The sequence below is a fragment of the Leiobunum rupestre genome, chromosome 11, assembly GCF_980474605.1.
Source record: "Leiobunum rupestre chromosome 11, qqLeiRupe1.1.hap1, whole genome shotgun sequence".
Lineage (NCBI taxonomy): Eukaryota > Metazoa > Arthropoda > Arachnida > Opiliones > Sclerosomatidae > Leiobunum > Leiobunum rupestre.
This window is the reverse complement of record NC_143394.1, coordinates 27,967,374-27,986,087: the sequence shown is the minus strand read 5'-3', so window position 1 is coordinate 27,986,087 and position 18,714 is coordinate 27,967,374. Positions and strand designations below refer to the sequence as shown.

Below are 18,714 nucleotides of genomic sequence, written 5' to 3'. Positions count from 1 at the left end.
GACCAAGACGTGAAAATTCAAATTACTAGCAGAGGAAAAACAACAAAGCGTTGGAATATACTTATAGAATGTTCCGTTTGAGGTTTTACTCTAATCGATTGGGGTGAGATCTATGACGTCAGAGACAGATTCGGAGCGAATCTCGAGCAATCAAATGGAAAACGCTATTACTTTACAGAAAGGCCTATAATCCACCTGTTATTTTTTAAATTATAAGTTCAAAAATGCTTTGTAGAATATTAATTTTGAATTTCATGACTCGCGGGCCAATGGGTGCTCAAACGCTAGATTTGAAGTTTCGATCGCGACGGCGCAATTTGTCGTGTCGTCATAGCTTAGCTCGGAATTTAATAAATTGAGGGATTATCTCCTGGATTATCTAAAAACCCCGCGGTCTTTTCCATTAGTTTACACGTGGCCCTCTCGGAACGGCGAGCCTCCCCGACCCGAGAGTGAAAGAGGGGCCCGCCCTCTCTTTCCGAGTGACAACCCGTGACAATATCGATGACGTGGATTATCCAAACCAAGATCAAATATTTGAAAGAAAAAAAAACTACCGCAATTCCCGCATTTTCAAAAGGTGGAACTAAAAGTGAACATTTCTTACCATAAATCTAACCGTCAGGGACGTAATTTGGGTTGGGCAAAAGGTGGAATTGCCCCCCCCCCCCTGAATTTTTATGAGCAAAAAATGTTCAAGAATTTTTCTAAAATTCCCACGAATACAAATAAATTAAAAGTAATATTGAAAATTTTCTTAATTATTATTTACTTCAACTTTTTTTAAATTAAACAAAGGAATTATCAATCAGTCCTTGATAATTAATTTTACTATTAAATTAATCTTGTCACCGTTGAGCGACTAAAAACCTACTCTTCCAGTCGTTGACTTCGTTGAAAAAACCAATCATCAATGTGGCGTTGAAACCAGAATCTCGAAAAACAGTAAAGTAGGAAACCGGACTCAAGGTTTACTTAACGCTGAGTCCGTTGAGCGTTACTGAACGCAGCCTTGCTCTTCTGTAAAGCGATAGTCGTCCGCTTAAAAGTCGAGTTTGGAGCTGCACTGATATTATAATAATTTTTATCATTGATTCAACACTTTGAACGAAACACTGATGTGACACACGCGTGACTAATCATAGCAACGGGTTTTCAGATGTTATTGCCCCAAAATTAATTCGAAACGCCCAGTCATATTTTCAAACAGAAGACCACCTTCCCTTACGAATACAACTACGTCCAATGTTCAAATTTGGATCTAAAAGGAATCTAGACTTCTCTAGTTTGAATTCAATTGCATTTGCATCTAATACATTTGATCAAATATAACACATTTTGGACTGTAATTTTAGATTAAAGTCGGATTTGGAATAAAATTTGATATAATTTTCCTATCAAATTTAATATAATTTTAGAATCAAATTTAATATAATTTTAGAATCAAATTTGATATAATTTTAGAATCAAATTTGATATAATTTTGGAATCAAATTTGATATAATTTTCTTATCAAATTTGATTCACCAACTTCGCATGGGAATTAGTACAATAGAGACGCAATTTAAATATACAATTTCACATAACGTAACCATACAAAAAAATTAGTTCTAGAACCGATTGTCTAATTTCAGAGACACTTTAGTGCGGTGGTGAAGTGGTTAGCGCTTCACCTCGCAGCAAGAGGAGCCGGGTTCGAAAACTCGGAACTACTCCTTCCGCGTTGAGTTTGCAAGTTATCTCCCCACTGGTTAAAGGGGTTTCCCTCTAGTTCTTTGGTTTCCTCTTCCCATAAAAACTTGCAGAGGTTAACGGTAATAGTAAGTGTAGGGAGCTGTTGACTCGCGAGCCATGAAGGGCTTGCCACCACCCTCCTACGTAAATTTGTTTTAAACCGGCCACCTGTTTAAAGGCATTATAAGTCGCTAGATGACTTGGGCCTAAGATTGTGTCTTGGGCATTAGCCTAGCTGATTATTATTATAACGGTGGCCGAAAAAAACCGATGACGTAATCCGCAGAAAAACTTAAAATTTTGAACCATTGCTAAGCTCAGCTGCTTCTACGAATATCTCTAAAGGTATCTCTTAAAAAAAGCAGGGTACTAAACTTTATTAATGTACCACTGAATAATAAAATCCCCGGGAGAAATCTGGCCAGCGGCTATTAATGAGTACGTTATCCGCTAGGTGTCACTTTACAACGTCGGATATTGCCCCTAATTAAATCATTTTTAACGAGAGGAAGGAGGGGGGGGGTACCTTTACCTAATTAAGGCCGGGGGTTTAATCCGGCAAGGGAACCACGAAACCCCTATGACGAAACCCGAGATTTCGCCGCGGGGCTGATATCATCTCTAGAGGCATACTCTCCGGAGAGGTAAGGGTCGAGACGATGACCGAGAAGAGGTCCTTTCGACTGTGTTGATGCGGGCTCGTGTGATACAATCATTTCACCTGCTCCCTTTGCCGGGCCTAGAGTGACTCACGTAATCGTCACACGGGCTATTAAGCGCCCCCCTACGTAGGGTGTCCCGTGACCATTATACCCCCAAATCGAGCTGTTTCTAGAAGCACTCTGGGGTCATCGGAGCTCCAAACCCCCACCGTAGTCACCTATCATTATACCCTTACGATACTTCGCGTATGACTACTTTTTCCCCCGCGACAGATTACGCGGCGTATCATTCTGCCGTAGTTTCGCGCGTATGGTCATAAGCGACTGAAACTAGCACCGGGTATCTATTCTATTTGTTTTGTATTACATTGTGTAATATGTTTATCACATTCTACGTCATGTTCGTACTGGTTGGTCAATGCGTATGAATTAACCGACCACACTGTTTTTGAGTATGGGTTCCTAATTTTATTTTAGAGGTCAATTTGAAGTATTTTGGGTAGTGTTGTAAGTCGGAAAATGACCGAGGCCTTTTTTCCGGAAAATTTTCAGTATTTTTCCGAAAAAATAAAAAACGTTTTCATTCCATGATTAGTCTAATATTGTTTTCAAATTGAAATAAAGCGGAATTTTCGAATCTGAAAGTAAAACTAAACCTCTAGATTAGTTTAAACTGATTAACAATGTAACACTATTAATGTCTTGTAGTATATTACTGTTATTAGACATTTTATATCGATAAAAAGTTAAAATTTAAAAAACCCTTAAAAAGCAATTTATGTTTCAATTTTTAATTTTTAAAATTCGCGGAAAATTTTCCGCATTTTATTTTCACGGAAAATTAACAACACTAATTTTGTGACACCATTATTTTTCCAAAGCTAGATATACTCGATCTGAAAAATATTCAATATAATTTTAAAGAAATTGAAAGTTAATTCTTTAATGTTATCTCTAATTTAAATATTTTTGGACACTCTTATAGTACGATTCCGGAGCCCCTACAAACATCATGAACTAGCCCATGCGCTTCTTTCATTCTTAAAAATAAACTAACAGATTTTCAGATTAAAATATTAATAAATGAATTTTTGGCAAGTTTTTGAAGCAAGCCTCCTCTTAGATTTTCACGAAGTCCGCCAACCTTTTTCAAGCTCTGTTTTTGACAATATTCCAGAATACAGAATAAAAAAAATCCCACAACGAATATGGAAATATTTTTTTAATTTTAGAATACCATTTATTTCGATGTCCGCCTAATCAACGAACTTAACTTACGATAGGGTAGTGCATTTAATAACCGAGACAAATAAATAAATTAGTTTGGGACTTGTAAAAACGTGGAATAGGGTGGCGCGCAGACTGCGGCGAGGGGTACCAGCTGAGAGGAACAGCTTGGCCCTGTTTATAGTTTCCGTTCGCCCGTGAACCGTCGCATCCCTCTCCGCATCCGCAGAGTACAGCCGAGATGAAACGCGTAACGAACGCTTAAAATAAAGATATTCTCATCTTTTAGCGTTCCTCCTCAAACGATCCCCCTCCATCTCTACGGATGAAAACAACTAAAAACTCGATAGCTATATTTCGGGGAGCCGGGCTCTCGAGGGGATAATAGTCAGGAGGTCCCGCCACGGAGGGGTGTAGGATACGTTGCCGAATTGGATCCGTTTTGTAACCACGTGTATTTCTCATACATCCATTCTAACTTTGGAGGGCCGTGTTTTTTTGGAGGAGCCAGCGTATATCGACGCTTCGAGTCAGGTCGATAAATTTGCGTCGGCTGTTGTACGGTTGAAGGCGGGGTTGACGGTGAAGTCTGCGAGCCTTATTTGTTTCCGTCTCTGTTGATCATTTTTCTCTGGCGTAGTCTATCTCTCTCACTCCAACAAAGTCTTTTTACGCCAGTGCTATATTGGTTTTAGCTTGAATGGGAATCGTTGTGTTTCTCCAACCAAGCTCGGCGTGTTCCTTGATGCGAAACTAGACGGGCTTCAATCCCGAAGTGTGGCGAACACGCTCTGTAAAAACTGCTCGTTACACAGAGCGTTACATTCAAGTAGTACTTGTCGCGACAATTTTTCTCGATATGAGTTACATACGTTGAATTTCTCGGTGCCGCTCGCGATAATTAATTATTACTTCAAATAATTGAATATTAACTTTTATTAATTAAATTCCAAAATATTTTAATTAATTAGCGAGTTAGGCTCGACGACCCTCGACTATCGTTGGCCGTCATCTGGACTTCTCGACCATGACCGCCGCAATCGGGCCTGGGCCCCGGTAAATCAATTATTCCGGCCCATTGAGAGTCATTATTACTGAACATAATTTTTTGGGGAAGAAACCAGACATAATTGCACTTCCGTACCTCATGATCCAACAAATAATAATTTGGCAGTTTCAAGCATTCAACAATACCAAAAGTGGCGTGGGTCTTATGTTACTTTTGACTATACTGAAGCCCTTTAACCATGTATGTATTCATTTCAACCATGAATATTGAACTGCATTAGGTAGTCTGACCTCAGTCGCTAGGATGGGTGGGGCTTAGTTATTACGACGTCGTTCACGCGCCACCCCAACGGTTTGAAACTTGACTGGCTTTCAGCTAGGAGCAACAAACACAAGGAGAACGCAGCTAGCCTTTAAACACGCTAACGAAGGGTTGTGTACGAATTTCATTGGACGAGCGTCACGAGCCTTTACGCTGAACGTTTTACAGGCAGGGGGGAAGACAATTTCCGAATTTTCCCCTTCAGACGGCAGCAGGCGCTAAAGCGTCTAGGGTTGCGTTCTCCTTGTGTGGGGTACTGTGTTTCTTGCTCCTAGCTTTCAGTAAGAAGGGTTAGCGCTAAATTTAGTTTAAAAAATTTTAATTCACATCTTTTTGATTGATCGAAAATTGGTAAGAATATTAATAATAAATTCCGTTATTTATAATTATCAAGTAATGTTGTTAAAGTACAGGAATTGTTCTAAGAATCACGAGTCATTTTCTTCGCCGGTTAAAGCGCGCAATCCCGGTAACGTTTTTTGAATCGTGTCAGCAAACTCCTGTCTCCTGATTGGCTCGAGTGATGACGTAGAAACGCACCGGCCATCTCAGTCCCAGAAGGTAGAATGGGTCATGTGTTGTAAGTCGGAAAATTTTACGTGAAAAATGACCGAGACCTTTTTTCCGGAAAATTTCAGTATTTTTCCGAAAAAAATAAAAAAACGTTTTCATTCTATGATTAGCCTAATATATTGTTTGCAAATTTAAATAAAGCGGCTTTTTCGCCTAATGTTTTCGAATCTGAAAGTAAAACTAAACCTCTAGACTAGTTTAAACTGATTAACAATGCAACATGGGCTAAGTAATGTTTTTTAGTATGTTTACTGATATTAGACATTTTATATCGATAAGAAGTTAAGAAAATTAAAAAAACCCTTAAAAGTAATTTACGTTTCAATTTTTTATTTTTCCGGAAAATTAACAACACTAGGTCATGATATATATTTGGATATTCAAAGATGAAATGAATTCACGCTTTAACCAGATCCGTGTTCGTCCGGTGTGACGGGACCCGGTAATTTGTCCTCATCGACAGATGTAATACCCATTGAATCAACATGGTAGATCGTAATTATTCAAAATGCTAAAAAAACCAACTGCACCGGTTGTCAAATTGATTCCATATTCAACCTTCAAATAAGTTTATTGATTGAACTACTAGCTGACAAATCATTTATATTTGTGGATAACTAAAAATAATATTGCAAATATTTATAATAATATGGCCCGCAGGAAGTTCAAACATACACACTGCGTAAGATTATTTTAATTTTTAATTTATTAAGTCATTCATCGTCAAGTAAAATAAACTAACAACTGTAATAAGATAATTCATTCCGTAAACAAATCGGGTGGCCCGTCGCTCTTTGAATCTGATTGAAAAAAATGGCATTAGTTCCTCGACGAATCTTAATCATTGTAAACATTCAGTTACGAGGATCATAAACAGATGCTGAAGAGAAGGAAATTGCCGATTTGAAACTCCCAAATCCGCAATGCGAAAAGATACTAACGCCAAAATGTCAAGTATTGAAAACAATTTTTTCCTAAAGTTTTAAATCATGATTATATTTTTAATCTTGATTATTAGGACACACTGAAACAGAATGACCTGCTTTTCGCGGCGGGTTAACACAATGAGTTACCGACCTTAGTGACGCTACTGCACATTTTATAACTCACATTTTGAAACGGCTTTTGGTCAACTTAAAGTTTAAATCGTAAATACGCTAACTTTTTTTGTTACTTAACTTTCGCAGCCAGTACATTTATTAGAATCTATGACAAATCTGAGTTACGAATGTTTGGCTCTCGGATAAGGAGAGAGTACAGAGCGAGTGGGACAGGGCTATTTCGGTTATGAGCCATTTCGAGTCCCAGCTACGGAAGAAATAAATAATTAGGGACTAACAGCCGACGCCTATACTTCTAAGGGTGCACTGGGTATAATACGCCTAGACTTTACCCATCGCCTCGGCTTCGATTGAACTATTGCCTAAAGCGGGGTTTCTACAATAGGATTTATCACTCGGTCTTCTACGCATCCGGGGGACACGTAGTCTGTTTCTGGGTTCCCAAAATAAAAAGCGACCCGACTTGAAACAACAAACAAATTGGTGGCCGACCAGTTGATCTCCTCCGGAAGAATAGTCGACTTGTTCTCGTTTCTCGGGGAAGTTATCCGAGATTAATTAACGAAGATCCAAATGAAGACGTCGAAGATAACAACAAAATCCCCTTCTCATTTCGCTTCTTCCGATTCTTCTCCGGAATCCCTACAAACCTCGCTCTTGTCTTTGTTGATGTAAAAATTCGCTCGTCATCACCCGTTTAAAAGTAACAAGCTGGTTTCTCCTTCCAAAACTTGAGCAGTTTCTTAAATACGGACTCTTCTTCCTGTTGCGTTGCTTCTTTCTGACTGATTTGCTTGTTAAAATAACCGGCTCCTTTCGCTAAAGTTTGCTTTCGAGAAAAATTGGATTCCAATTTCTTTGGTTTGCAGCTCAAGTTTCGCACTATTTTCAGCCGTTTTCTATTTATCCTGGATTCAGGGTCCCGTTTCCCATGATCGTTATTTCTAGGGTGTTTCTTAATTGTTTTCCTATCCTTAAATTATTTTTGTTTTAGTTTCTACAGTATATTACCATAAGTAACGTAATAATCTAAAGTTCTACACTTTCTATTCTCCCTCCTCTAGTCAGTCTTTCCAATTACCATATTGATTCATTACATGGCTAAGAACTAACAAGGAGAGTACCCGAAGTGTTTATTGCCGATTTTGTTCAAAGTCGGGCGTAATGTAGGCCTATATGAAATATGAAATTTCCCAAAAGGAGACGTTGCACTACCCATTCGATTTGCCATGGCAACCGAAAATGTTTTTGATCACTTAAAACAAAAAATCTCCATTTTAAAAGCATGGGATTTTCTCGGTTTCACCTACGAAAATTTTAAAAAATTTTGAAAATCACGAAATGGGTAATTTGGACCACATTTAGGTAAATTTCATAAAGTTTGGGTAAAATGGAAATTTTTGGGGTAAAATTGTAAGCATTTTTGGGTAAAATAAGGAAAAAATCTCATTTTTGTCGTCGATTTTTGTTTTAAGTGGTCAAAATATTTTCGGTTGCCATGGCAAATCGAATGGGTAGTGCAACGACTCCTTTTTGGAAATTTCATATCTCATATAGGTATACATTACGCCCGACTTTGAACAAAATCGACAATAAACACTTCGGGTACTCTCCTTGTAAGCATCGGACCAGGATTATGGAAAATTTCAACGCTTTTGGCTAGTAAAAATAAGCCATAATCACTGTCTAAATCGTTTACTTTGGAAAAATATTATAATTTATTGAAAACGAACATTAAACTGACCAAATTATGCACCTGAATTAAAGGCAACAAAAGTCGATAGATGACTTCGGTGGTGCCTTGGGTGTTAGCTTAGCATCCCATTCGTGGGGTATGGCGAAAACAACGTCATATTTCAACTATTACGTTACTAATATTAATTTTACTAGTTCTAAAATGTCTGAGCTTCCAAATACGGCATACAGGGGGCCTCGTGCATTTGGTATTTTTAGGAAAAGAAATTGCGTTCCTAGCTACGCTACCGTTAATTAAAAATTAATTAATAGTTGTAGTTGTTTCCCGTCAAAATTCCCGGAATACAATGTTATCAGATTCTCACACGGTATAATGTCACCCACGGAGTCGGTTCGTGCGAAACACGCGGTTTCTTCGTTCGCGTATAAGGGGGAACTTGTTGGAATAGTAAAAGTAGCTTTATCGCGCGCAAACCGTTTACCCAACACGACCCTCCTTGACGTTTCGTAGAGCGGGCTTAAGGAGCAGTTGCTTATTATTGTAGCGGCGGTCTCGGTTTCCCTCGGCGCCACAATCGTCCTCTTTGTCCTCGGGCGGCGTTATTTAAATCCGAACAGATTGTGGCACATTGCGCGAAGTGTGGCTCTCAGCCCCGCCGTCAATCGACGCGCCTCCCTTAAAGCAACAACCCAAACCTTGTCACGAGGCGCAACAGGGTCACTCGGGGCGGGCAAACACTGCCCCTTAAAGGTGCTGCTTGACATTCTCCCCCTCCCCTCCCCTCCCCTTTCTCGATATAAGATACTAAATTTAGTGCCGTTGTAATATCAGATAAACAACACCAGAAGCTAAATCTTCGAGGAAAGATGGCTATCCTTATAAATAAAGTCGAGGAAGTGAACTGCGGGATCAACTTGGGCTTAGGATAAATCTCCCTACCGCGTTCTTATTAGCAAGTTTTGGCAACTTGTACAAATTTGCAAACGTTTAGTTTGGTTGTAAATATCGTTATGTAAGTAGCTGTTGAAGGGGAACTTAACCAGTGCCGTATTAACCCGTGGCAGGGCCCCTAAGCTTCGAGCTTCTTTGGGCACCTTAACCCCTTAACATCCCCTTACCCCTTGTGGGCCCCTATAGGCTATAGCCTAGTCAGCCTTATAATATGGGGCACTGAACTTAACTAATTAAATGTGGGGTGGCGGAGTGGTTAACACTTTCGCATCGCAGCAAGAGGAGCCGGGTTCGATCCCATCTTGTGGCACTGGGTGATAGCTCGGAGCCAAGTTCTCTCCCCGCTGGTTAAAGCGGTTTCCCCCGAGCCCTTCGGTTTCAGGTTCCATAAAAACTTGTTGAGGTTAACGGTAATAGTTAGTTGTAACCCGGCCTGAAATAATGACTTCAATAGTCTCTTGATGACTTAGGCCTAAGGTGGTGGTTCAGAAGTCAGGAAAGTCAGTGACGTAGACATTCGCTTTGATACACTATAGTTGCTAAAACTGTTTATCCCACTAAATGGCCAGCTATGCGTATCAATTTCAAATGAGCCGCCGAGTTGAATTAACTGTTTTGAAGACGCTGATGGGAAAGTCATATACACCGCGCTTGTTCATCTTCCGTTCCTTTGCTATCAATTGAGAGGATTTTGGAACAATTAAAATTGGCAGCAGAGTTTCCACGAAAGTTTGTAGCTTGTAAAATTCGGCTTGAGCGAGAAATATTTTAAAATACACGCTCCCACTACAATCATTTCAATTTCCATGATCGCTTGAACTTTAGCTTGTAGCTCGCGCTTGCGAAACTGGATTGGTACAAGCTTCTAGCGCCGATCAAATCCAACTAAATATTTCCACACTCAAGCCAAAGATTGGCGCGTCGGTTCTACCCTCCTGACTGCAGTCGTCCAATGGGGAACTAGTTGGACTTCGTAGTGCAATATCTCAATCCCAGAGGTCACCATGGGTCCCGTAGAGGGTTTATTTAGACGCAATGATTATTAAAAATGTAAACAAAAATATATTCTTGAAATCTCTGAAGATGAAACACGCTTAAAACATTTCATGGAAACACAAAGCTATGGGCATATGGCGTTTAGCAAGAAATTCTTTAATAAAATTTATTTCAGGTTAATAGAAATATCACAAGCTATTAATTTTCAAGCTACAAGCGTCCGTGGAAACGGGCCTTAAGTCAAGTATATGTAAAAGGTGTTTTTGCATTTCATTTGAAGTTCATAATAGATCTCTTAATAGAGAAGTATCCGTACAGGTCATTACATTGAAACGCGTATTTTCGCAGTGTTCCGACAAACCTCCGATATCTAACGGCTCAAAATTTACCGCCTACCAATGCCAAATGTTAAAATTACACTGCGTATAATTAACTTTTGATAAGCGATATATGAAATACTTCTGGTTTCACAGCTTATTAACTAGATTAATTCGGCTGCTTTTTCTATTCTACGGATAAAATAATTTGATTATTTTTTGGTAATTTGTAGAAATTTATTTTCTAATATCATCGTCGTTTTCTTAATTAAACCTTAGCCAACAAGCCATTCTGATAGAAAGGGAGGGTATGATATTCCCGACGGCTCAATTTCTCAACGTACCCCTCCCAATTTTTGGAAAGACCTCTCTCACACACACGACACACGAAAGCGGCTATAATATACTGATAACCTTTACGATATATACCTATATAAAGGTATATATATAACGTTTTATCTTCCTATCTAGATTTAGTTTAATAGCTCAACGTCCAATCTGCGATATTCTGGAGATTCGGTCCCCCTGATTTTTTTCTCTTTAACTATCGCGGGGGTCTGCGAGGGGAGGGAGGGGTGAGAGGGAGGGCCGGAATTTCCTTATTTTGGGGCGAAATGAAGACATCAAAAGGAGAAGAGGGTCTGAAACGAGCGGCTTTCTTAACACCTACACATCGGAAAATGCCGAAATATGCGCCAGAGATTTCGCGCTAATCTGACGGGGTCGATCTGCGCGAGCTCCGAAGCGAGCCTCCCGCTAAAATTATAAATTAAAACCGCTCTTCGGGAGATTAATCGGCCTTAGTGAAATTAAAAACTAGCTTGGGAAGCGACCAAAAATATACCCCCCCCCCGATTATGCCCTTCGCAACTCTCTTTAGCGTCCCCCCCTCTACTCCGGGCATCTTTAGAGGTCCTTCTCATCCCCGTTCGGATTTTGTTTTTATAAAAATATCTGGTGCAAAAGCCAAATATTTTCATCAAGCGTTAAGAAGTTTTCGTTTGCACTGTGCCGTATGAAAAATTGAAAGGCCCTATTTAATAGAGGATAAATATATAGGCATTTTTTTTAAGGAATTTCGAAATGTATTTTCTCAAATTTAATAAAAGCTATTTCACCGAGCGTAATTAAAACGTCAAAGTAAGGTTCTATAGATTATGTAATCAGGAGGGTACGCCGGGAAAATTACATTATGACTACGTGGAGTATCCTACATTTGCGAAGATATTTATCGGAGCACTCCGGGATTACACGAAGAGTACAACAAGATTAGACGGTTTACCCCGAGATTACACGAAGAGTACTCAAAATTTGGGAAAATATTTATCGGAATACTCCGGTAATACACGAAGAGTATAGATTACTCCGGTATTACACGAAGAGTATTTGAAGATTACTCCGAGATTACACGAAGAGTATTTGAAGATTACTCCGAGATTACACGAAGAGTATTTGAAGATTACTCCGAGATTACACGAAGAGTATTTGAAGATTACTCCGAGATTACACGAAGAGTATTTGAAGATTACTCCGAGATTACACGAAGAGTATTTGAAGATTACTCCGAGATTACACGAAGAGTACATCAAGAATACTCAGTGTACTCCGGGATTGCACGAAGAGTATGTTAAGATTACTCCGGGATTACACGAAGAGTACAACAAGATTACACGGTTTACCCCGAGATTACACGAAGAGTACTCCAAATTTATTGTGAAGATTACTCCGAGATTACACAAAGAGTACATCAATATTACTCAGTGTACTCCGGGATTGCACGAAGAGTATGCCAAGATTACTCCGGCATTACACTAAGAGTATATCAAGATTACCCAGTTAACCTCGGAGATTACCAAGAGTACTCCAAATTTGGGCAGATATTTCACGGAAAACTCCGGGATTACAGGAAGAGTATGTCAAGATTACCCAGTTAACCTCGGAGATTACCAAGAGTACTCCAAATTTGGGCAGATATTTCACGGAAAACTCCGGGATTACAGGAAGGCTATGTCAAGATTACTCCGAGATTACAGGAAGACTATGTCAAGATTACTCCGAGATTACACGAAGAGTACATAAAGATTACTCATTATGGGTAGCGGTTGAGCACCTATTACCGATTTAATTAAAATGAATGTGGGATGATTTATTTGAGGTCAAACGTGGCACGTCTCTTATCGGTTAAAATCACGTCCTTTACGAAGAACTTATTATATTAGCTAAACATAACAGGTGTTAAGTGGTAAATAATAACGTAATCTGAGAGATTTCAAGCGCTGTTTCGAAACCAAACGTTATTTTTTGCGATTTGGAAAAACATTTCATTCGGCGACTTTTCCCAAACTCTTAATTGATACGTTGAAACTATAAAATGATGAAATGACGTTGGCGGTGACCCCAACCGGTTTCTATTTTGACCTCTATGCCCCCTCCCTTCCTCTAGGGGTGATGATTTCCCAATTCCAACAATTTCTTGGAAAGTCAATTTGATTTAGGATAGCCAGGAAACTCCATTTTATCCCAGACTCGATTTTTTTACTCCGACGAAATGATTGATGGGTTTTAAGCTTTCGCTCAGACACTGTTCCCCAAAGGATTTATTAATTCAACGAAAACTAAATAAAGAGTTAGGATTAAATAACCACTAATTGAAAGCGTGACATGGCGGCTCCGGGATCAGCAACTTCATTTATCTCTCTTTTGGGACCACTTCGTTTCGAGGACATCCTTTGAATGTTATTTCTTTGTTAAGAAACGTCTTTCCCTTTCGCCTCTTTAATTCTCGTAATATTTATCACGTTTTAGGGCGTTTAGAACTAATTCTAACATTATTAACATTGAAATACTCTAATTTTTGTTTTTACATTTGTTAAAATAATTTTCACAAGCACCCTAGTGCTTAAAATAAATTTGTAAATTTTCAAACTCAATTGTTAATAAGTTAAAAAGCAATCTTCAAAGAGCAAAATAAATCGTATAATATATCTCTTAGAGGTAAGTATTAATATTTAAGAGATACGTATTAATTTTTTAGACATAAGTATTAATTTTTAAGATATACTTATTAATTTTTAAGAGATACTTATTATTTTTTTAGACAGAAGTATTAATATTTAAGAAATACTTATTAATTTTTTAGAGTTAAGTATTAATTTTTAGAGATAAGTATTAGTTTTTTAAGAGATAAGTATTAATTTTTTAGGTATAATTAAGTAATAATTTTTAGAGATAAGTATTAATTTTTTAGAGATAATTAAGTATTAATTTTTACAGAAAATAAATAAGTATTCATCTCAGATCTAAGTAATCACCTCTTAGAGATAAGTAATCACCTCTCAGAGATAAGTATTCATCTGTTAGAGATAAGTATTGATCTGTTAGAGATAAGTATTCATTTTTTAGAGATAAGTATTCATTTTTTAGAGATAAGTATTCATCTCTTAGAGATAAGTATTCATCTCTTAGAGATAAGTATTCATCTCTTAGAGATAAGTATTCATCTCAGAGATAAGTAATCACCTCTTAGAGATAAGTATTCATCTCTTAGAGATAAGTATTCATCTCAGAGATAAGTACTCACCTCTTAGAGATAAGTAATCACCTCTTAGAGATAATTAATCACCTCTTAGAGGTAAGTAATCACCTCTTAGAGATAAGGAATCACCTCTTAGAGATAAGTAATCACCTCTTAGAGATAAGTAATCACCTATTAGAGATAAGTATTCATATTTTAGAAATAAATTTTTATCTGTTATAGATAAGTATTCATCTCTTAGAGATAAGTATTCATCTCTTAGAGATAAATATTCATCTCTTAGAGATAAGTATTCATATTTTAGATAGAAGTTATACTGCCTTCTGGTTGATTTTCCGAAAATCGTCACTAAATTTATTTCATATTTAAAATAGGGTTTATAAATAAGTAAACATCACTATAGAGAGTACTTAGTACATTTCCCATCTTCAAGCTCAGTAATACACTCGGCAAATATTTAGCCGTCACACGGCTGTGCGCTTCCGTGGTTTGGCGGGAAATTATCTCCTGTTGAAAACTGCCTGCGTGTTTACGTCCTTTAGGTTTACTTTTATCGCGTAAGATGTCATAGATTATTCAACTTAAGCCCTCGAGGAATGGTTCAAACTCCTTTAAACTAGGATGAAAATAAACTACTATTATGCTAGATCTTTTCAGAATTAAGAGTTTGCTCTACCGCGACTAAGATATTCAACTGGTTTTCAAAACTGACCCGGGGCCAGTATCCGAAACCGCGTTTGATTTCTCAACAGTCACTTGGACATTCTAGACCCTAAAATCTAGTCGGTTCGAATGTCAGTTTTGAGCAATAAAATTGAGGGAATCTCAAGAACGGTTTCGAGCGCGTCTTTAGCCACCAACGCGATTGATTAATGGGCCTTGTCTGATATTTCTAATGACAACAATAACAACGATGTTTTCGCGTCCGGGGTCTGCTTAGCGTCGTCATTCATCACAAAGAGAACTCCTTGTAGCGACATCCTATTGAGAGGGTACACCCTGAGCCCGACCATGTGGCCGTTCGGGAAGCGAGTGTCGCGCTCGAGAGAACCGAAGCTAGAATCAGGAGAAAGCGACCGCTACTTACCACCAGTGTCCCTTGGTCGTCGGAATGAACAGAAGGAGAGAGTGGACAACGAGAAAGGTCAGACGCATGGCCGAAAAATTCCTCTTTATGTTTCGCAACCACGAATCGCCCGGAGGACAAACTCTTTATTGAGGATCTCGATGTTGAGGACGCGTGCTTGGAAGCGCGGGACAGGGACCGAACATTGTCCCTCTTCTATCCCAAACTGCGACGGCTCCGGACGCTGACTTTCGCGTCGAAATATTCATAGGGGATCCGAACTGACCGCGAATTACGGAACGAAATCTTCAAGGCGCTATCGTAGGCCGCATACCGAAAATTGAATCGTCGCGCGAAATTCTCGAAGTGGAAAGAGTCGTCCAGTCGGCTCTCGTCGCTCGCTGGGTGCTGGTGTGCGAGGATCTAATTTTTTGTCGCTCGTATCGTCGGGAAGCGGCTCTTTTTAGTAGCGCCAAGAGCGTCCCCCTCCGCCGTACGCCGCGCTAGACCGTTAAAAGCTGGCGCGAGTAGTAGGCCTATAACTCACGCGGATCCCGGAGCGCCTCTCCTCCAATGGTTTGCCGGGAAGCCCCTTTGCCAGGGAGAAAGAAAAAGATTCCCCAACCCTTACCGTTGACTTGGGCGGGAAAATGCCTCTCTGCCCATTGGTCCGACCTCGCTGGAGAGGGCGGGGCGTCGTCGGGCCGTCGCGTGCCCTTTAAAACACGTGCGCCCTTTAACTAGACTAATCAAAAAATATATTTTGTTTCCTGCGGGAAGGGGGGCTATGCGGTTGCGGATCCAATTACTTTTGTTACGCGCGCGTCGCGTTACTAATAATCAAAATGGAGGTCTCTCCAGTTAGTTCATTTTCCCATACATTTCCCTCATTAAAAATGCCGAGGTTAAGCGGACCACGATTGTCAGGCTAACTTGACACCGCTGTCGAAGCGTTCTGAAGTTTCCTTTTTAAATTTTAACAATTTCTACTGGGAACTTTTAATATTGACTCGAATTTCCTATAGAGTGTAGAATATCTGTGGTAAAACTAAAAATAATTTTTTAAATTCGTCGTCCAGCTCGTTTAGTATTTTCATAAGTATATTCTAACATAAGTGTGACACTTCCTACTCTTCAAACGCAAACGTTTTACTGACGACGTGAGAGCTATTCACAAGACAGACTGCATAACGGGCTTTTCTTCTTGTGATGACGTCACTCCGTTACTAGCTCTCAGTAAAATATTCCCCATAGTGACCAACTTCTGGAACGATATTATGTTATTTTATACCCAGGGCAACCGCCAGGGGTTCCGAATAATTATTTGAAAGCAAAGACTATATATACGCTTCACTTATTAGACAGGCGTCTCCGTACAAAAAAACCTGTTAAAGGGGAATTGTCACCACCCTAAAATCGGTTAAAAACCATTTAAATGGATAGAGGACGTCCGAAAATGGTTATACATAAAATTTCATGTTAATATTTCCAGTATTTGATTTATTATTAGTAACCAAATTTCGAGTGTTATCCCCACGACTCGAGAATCTCAGAACCGCTTGTTTGAACCTACCTGCAGCGCCATCTCATGAACGAAATATTATTTTCCCCGGTTTTATCGTTTTTCGGTCGGAACTGTCGTCTGCTACGACATTCTCCTTGACTTTTCAACCGAGTTATACTCGTAGATTGTAGTTTATCGTGTTTTTAAAATGCCTTACACGCCGCACTTTCTAAAATTTTTGCCGCTTCATTCTTTTGGCGCTGCACGTAGGTTCTGAAATTTTGGAGCCGTTTGATGTAGGTTGCGGAAAAAGTAGCGTAACTTTTTAAAGCAACTGTCGGCTCTATCATTGCCACCTGTATTATGAAGAGGCCCCTGTTATCAAAGATGGCCATGAATCTATCCGATTCTTCGAAAAAAAAACGACTTTAGTAGAGAGCGTGGTGCCATCTATTAATGGCAAAGGAAGCTTAAATTCGAAATAGCCAAATGATAAAGTCGTCAGAGAGCCTTTGTAGAGTCTTGGCTAAGGTAGAGTATTATATTTAGACAACTTATACTTTATTGAGTGGGCTGTAACAAGAATGTATTTATTTATACTCAGGGAGAATGAATATGTCCAGCCTAACGACGGACACGTTGAAGCCCTAACCCCGTCACGCTAAGGGGGGGGGGATGGAACAGGAGGCGGTCTTATTTTTTGCGTCCTCGCAGCAGCGTTAATCGCGTCGAAAAACGTAATTTTTAAGAACCAATGAGATTGCCGTATTATTTGATTTTATTACAGCGGAGGAGCATACCGGGAGCCCCAACGGGTGGAATTGGAGAAACGCTAAATATAATCTTGACATATTCATTCTCCCTGAGTATAAATAAATACATTCTTGGCTTTAACCTAAACTATATATCCCATGTAAAATATTGTTTAAAATTACTGTAATTTATATTATTGTCCTATTTACAAACGATCCAATCAACGCGAGGGGTACCTATAAACACCCGCCTTTTGAGTAAAAATGTAGCTTAACTAACTTGTTTTGATTACGACCAAAGATAATTTAAACTCGTACCCTAGATTCGAAATCACTCTCTCATGCGTTGCCGATAGCGTTTACCCACTTCCCGCTGGAACTCAGAAAAAATTCGCTCCATGGTTTGCGCCTTACCGCAACCGATGGAGCCCGATTTTTCTGAGGTCACGTGCCAGAAAAGGGTAAACTCTTCGTAACAAAACCGTCAATGGGAAAGCTCTCAGTATTCGAATCTAGGGTACGAGTTTAAATTATCTTTGTTACGACGATAGCGGCATCTGTAGAAAAAAAGAGGTACTTGACGACGAGTCGACACTTGCTTTAAATACTTTTCCAATAACTCTAAAATTTCAGGGGCATAATCATTAATATATTTTCTATCATTCTGTTAAAAAAACTGGTAAATTTTGGTTTTGGTGACAATTCCCCTTTAACACTTTCGAAATACGAGATAAGCGTTTGACCAGCCGTTAGAGGCGCCACTAGTAGCACTGCTGAAGCGCGGAAAAAAATTTGACCAGCGTCATCGTATGCAAGTTGAGTCATTGAAGGCGCCAGTCTATGTAGCGAAAGAATCAGTAGCCTAGCCAAAAAGGTTAATGCATTAAATCTAAAAATTGTCTGCTATAACGCCTTAAGGCTTGATTTTAACGTAGCTAACGTCAATCACCTCTAGCTTGTTAAGCATGGAAGCTGTAATATAAAAATCCTTGAACTACCATGAAGAAGTTCATATTCCCCTTTACACGAAATTGTCTATAAAATTTCACCTTTTTATTGGAGCCTCATTTTTATAGTTGAGTCAAAAATTTTATTCCATTCTAAGATCTGGGGTTTTTGGCTTTAAAAAAGTTATATTCGAAGCGTTGAGGCTGTGGTATCCGGACCCCGAACATTGCGATTTTGGTTCATATAGATGAACCACCATGGCTGCGCCATTATCCATGGTGCTAACAAACAAGATACTAATAAAATACTAATTGATAACGCCATTTTAAAGAGCTGAAAATAAGGCAATAATATGAATTGTC

At 39.1% G+C, this 18,714-nt stretch overlaps 1 protein-coding gene across 1 annotated transcript in view; it reads right to left on the bottom strand.

The window, feature by feature from the left end:
- Nucleotides 1-15,610, bottom strand: part of LOC149922133 (protein Wnt-2b-like) — a 54,240-nt gene extending 38,630 nt beyond the window's left edge. Inside the window, exon 1 of the mRNA XM_090162934.1 lies at nt 15,170-15,610. Coding sequence (XP_090019060.1) covers nt 15,170-15,237 — 68 coding nt within the window. The 5' untranslated portion in view covers nt 15,238-15,610. The remainder of the gene's footprint in view (nt 1-15,169) is intronic.
- Nucleotides 15,611-18,714: the final 3,104 nt, after the last annotated feature.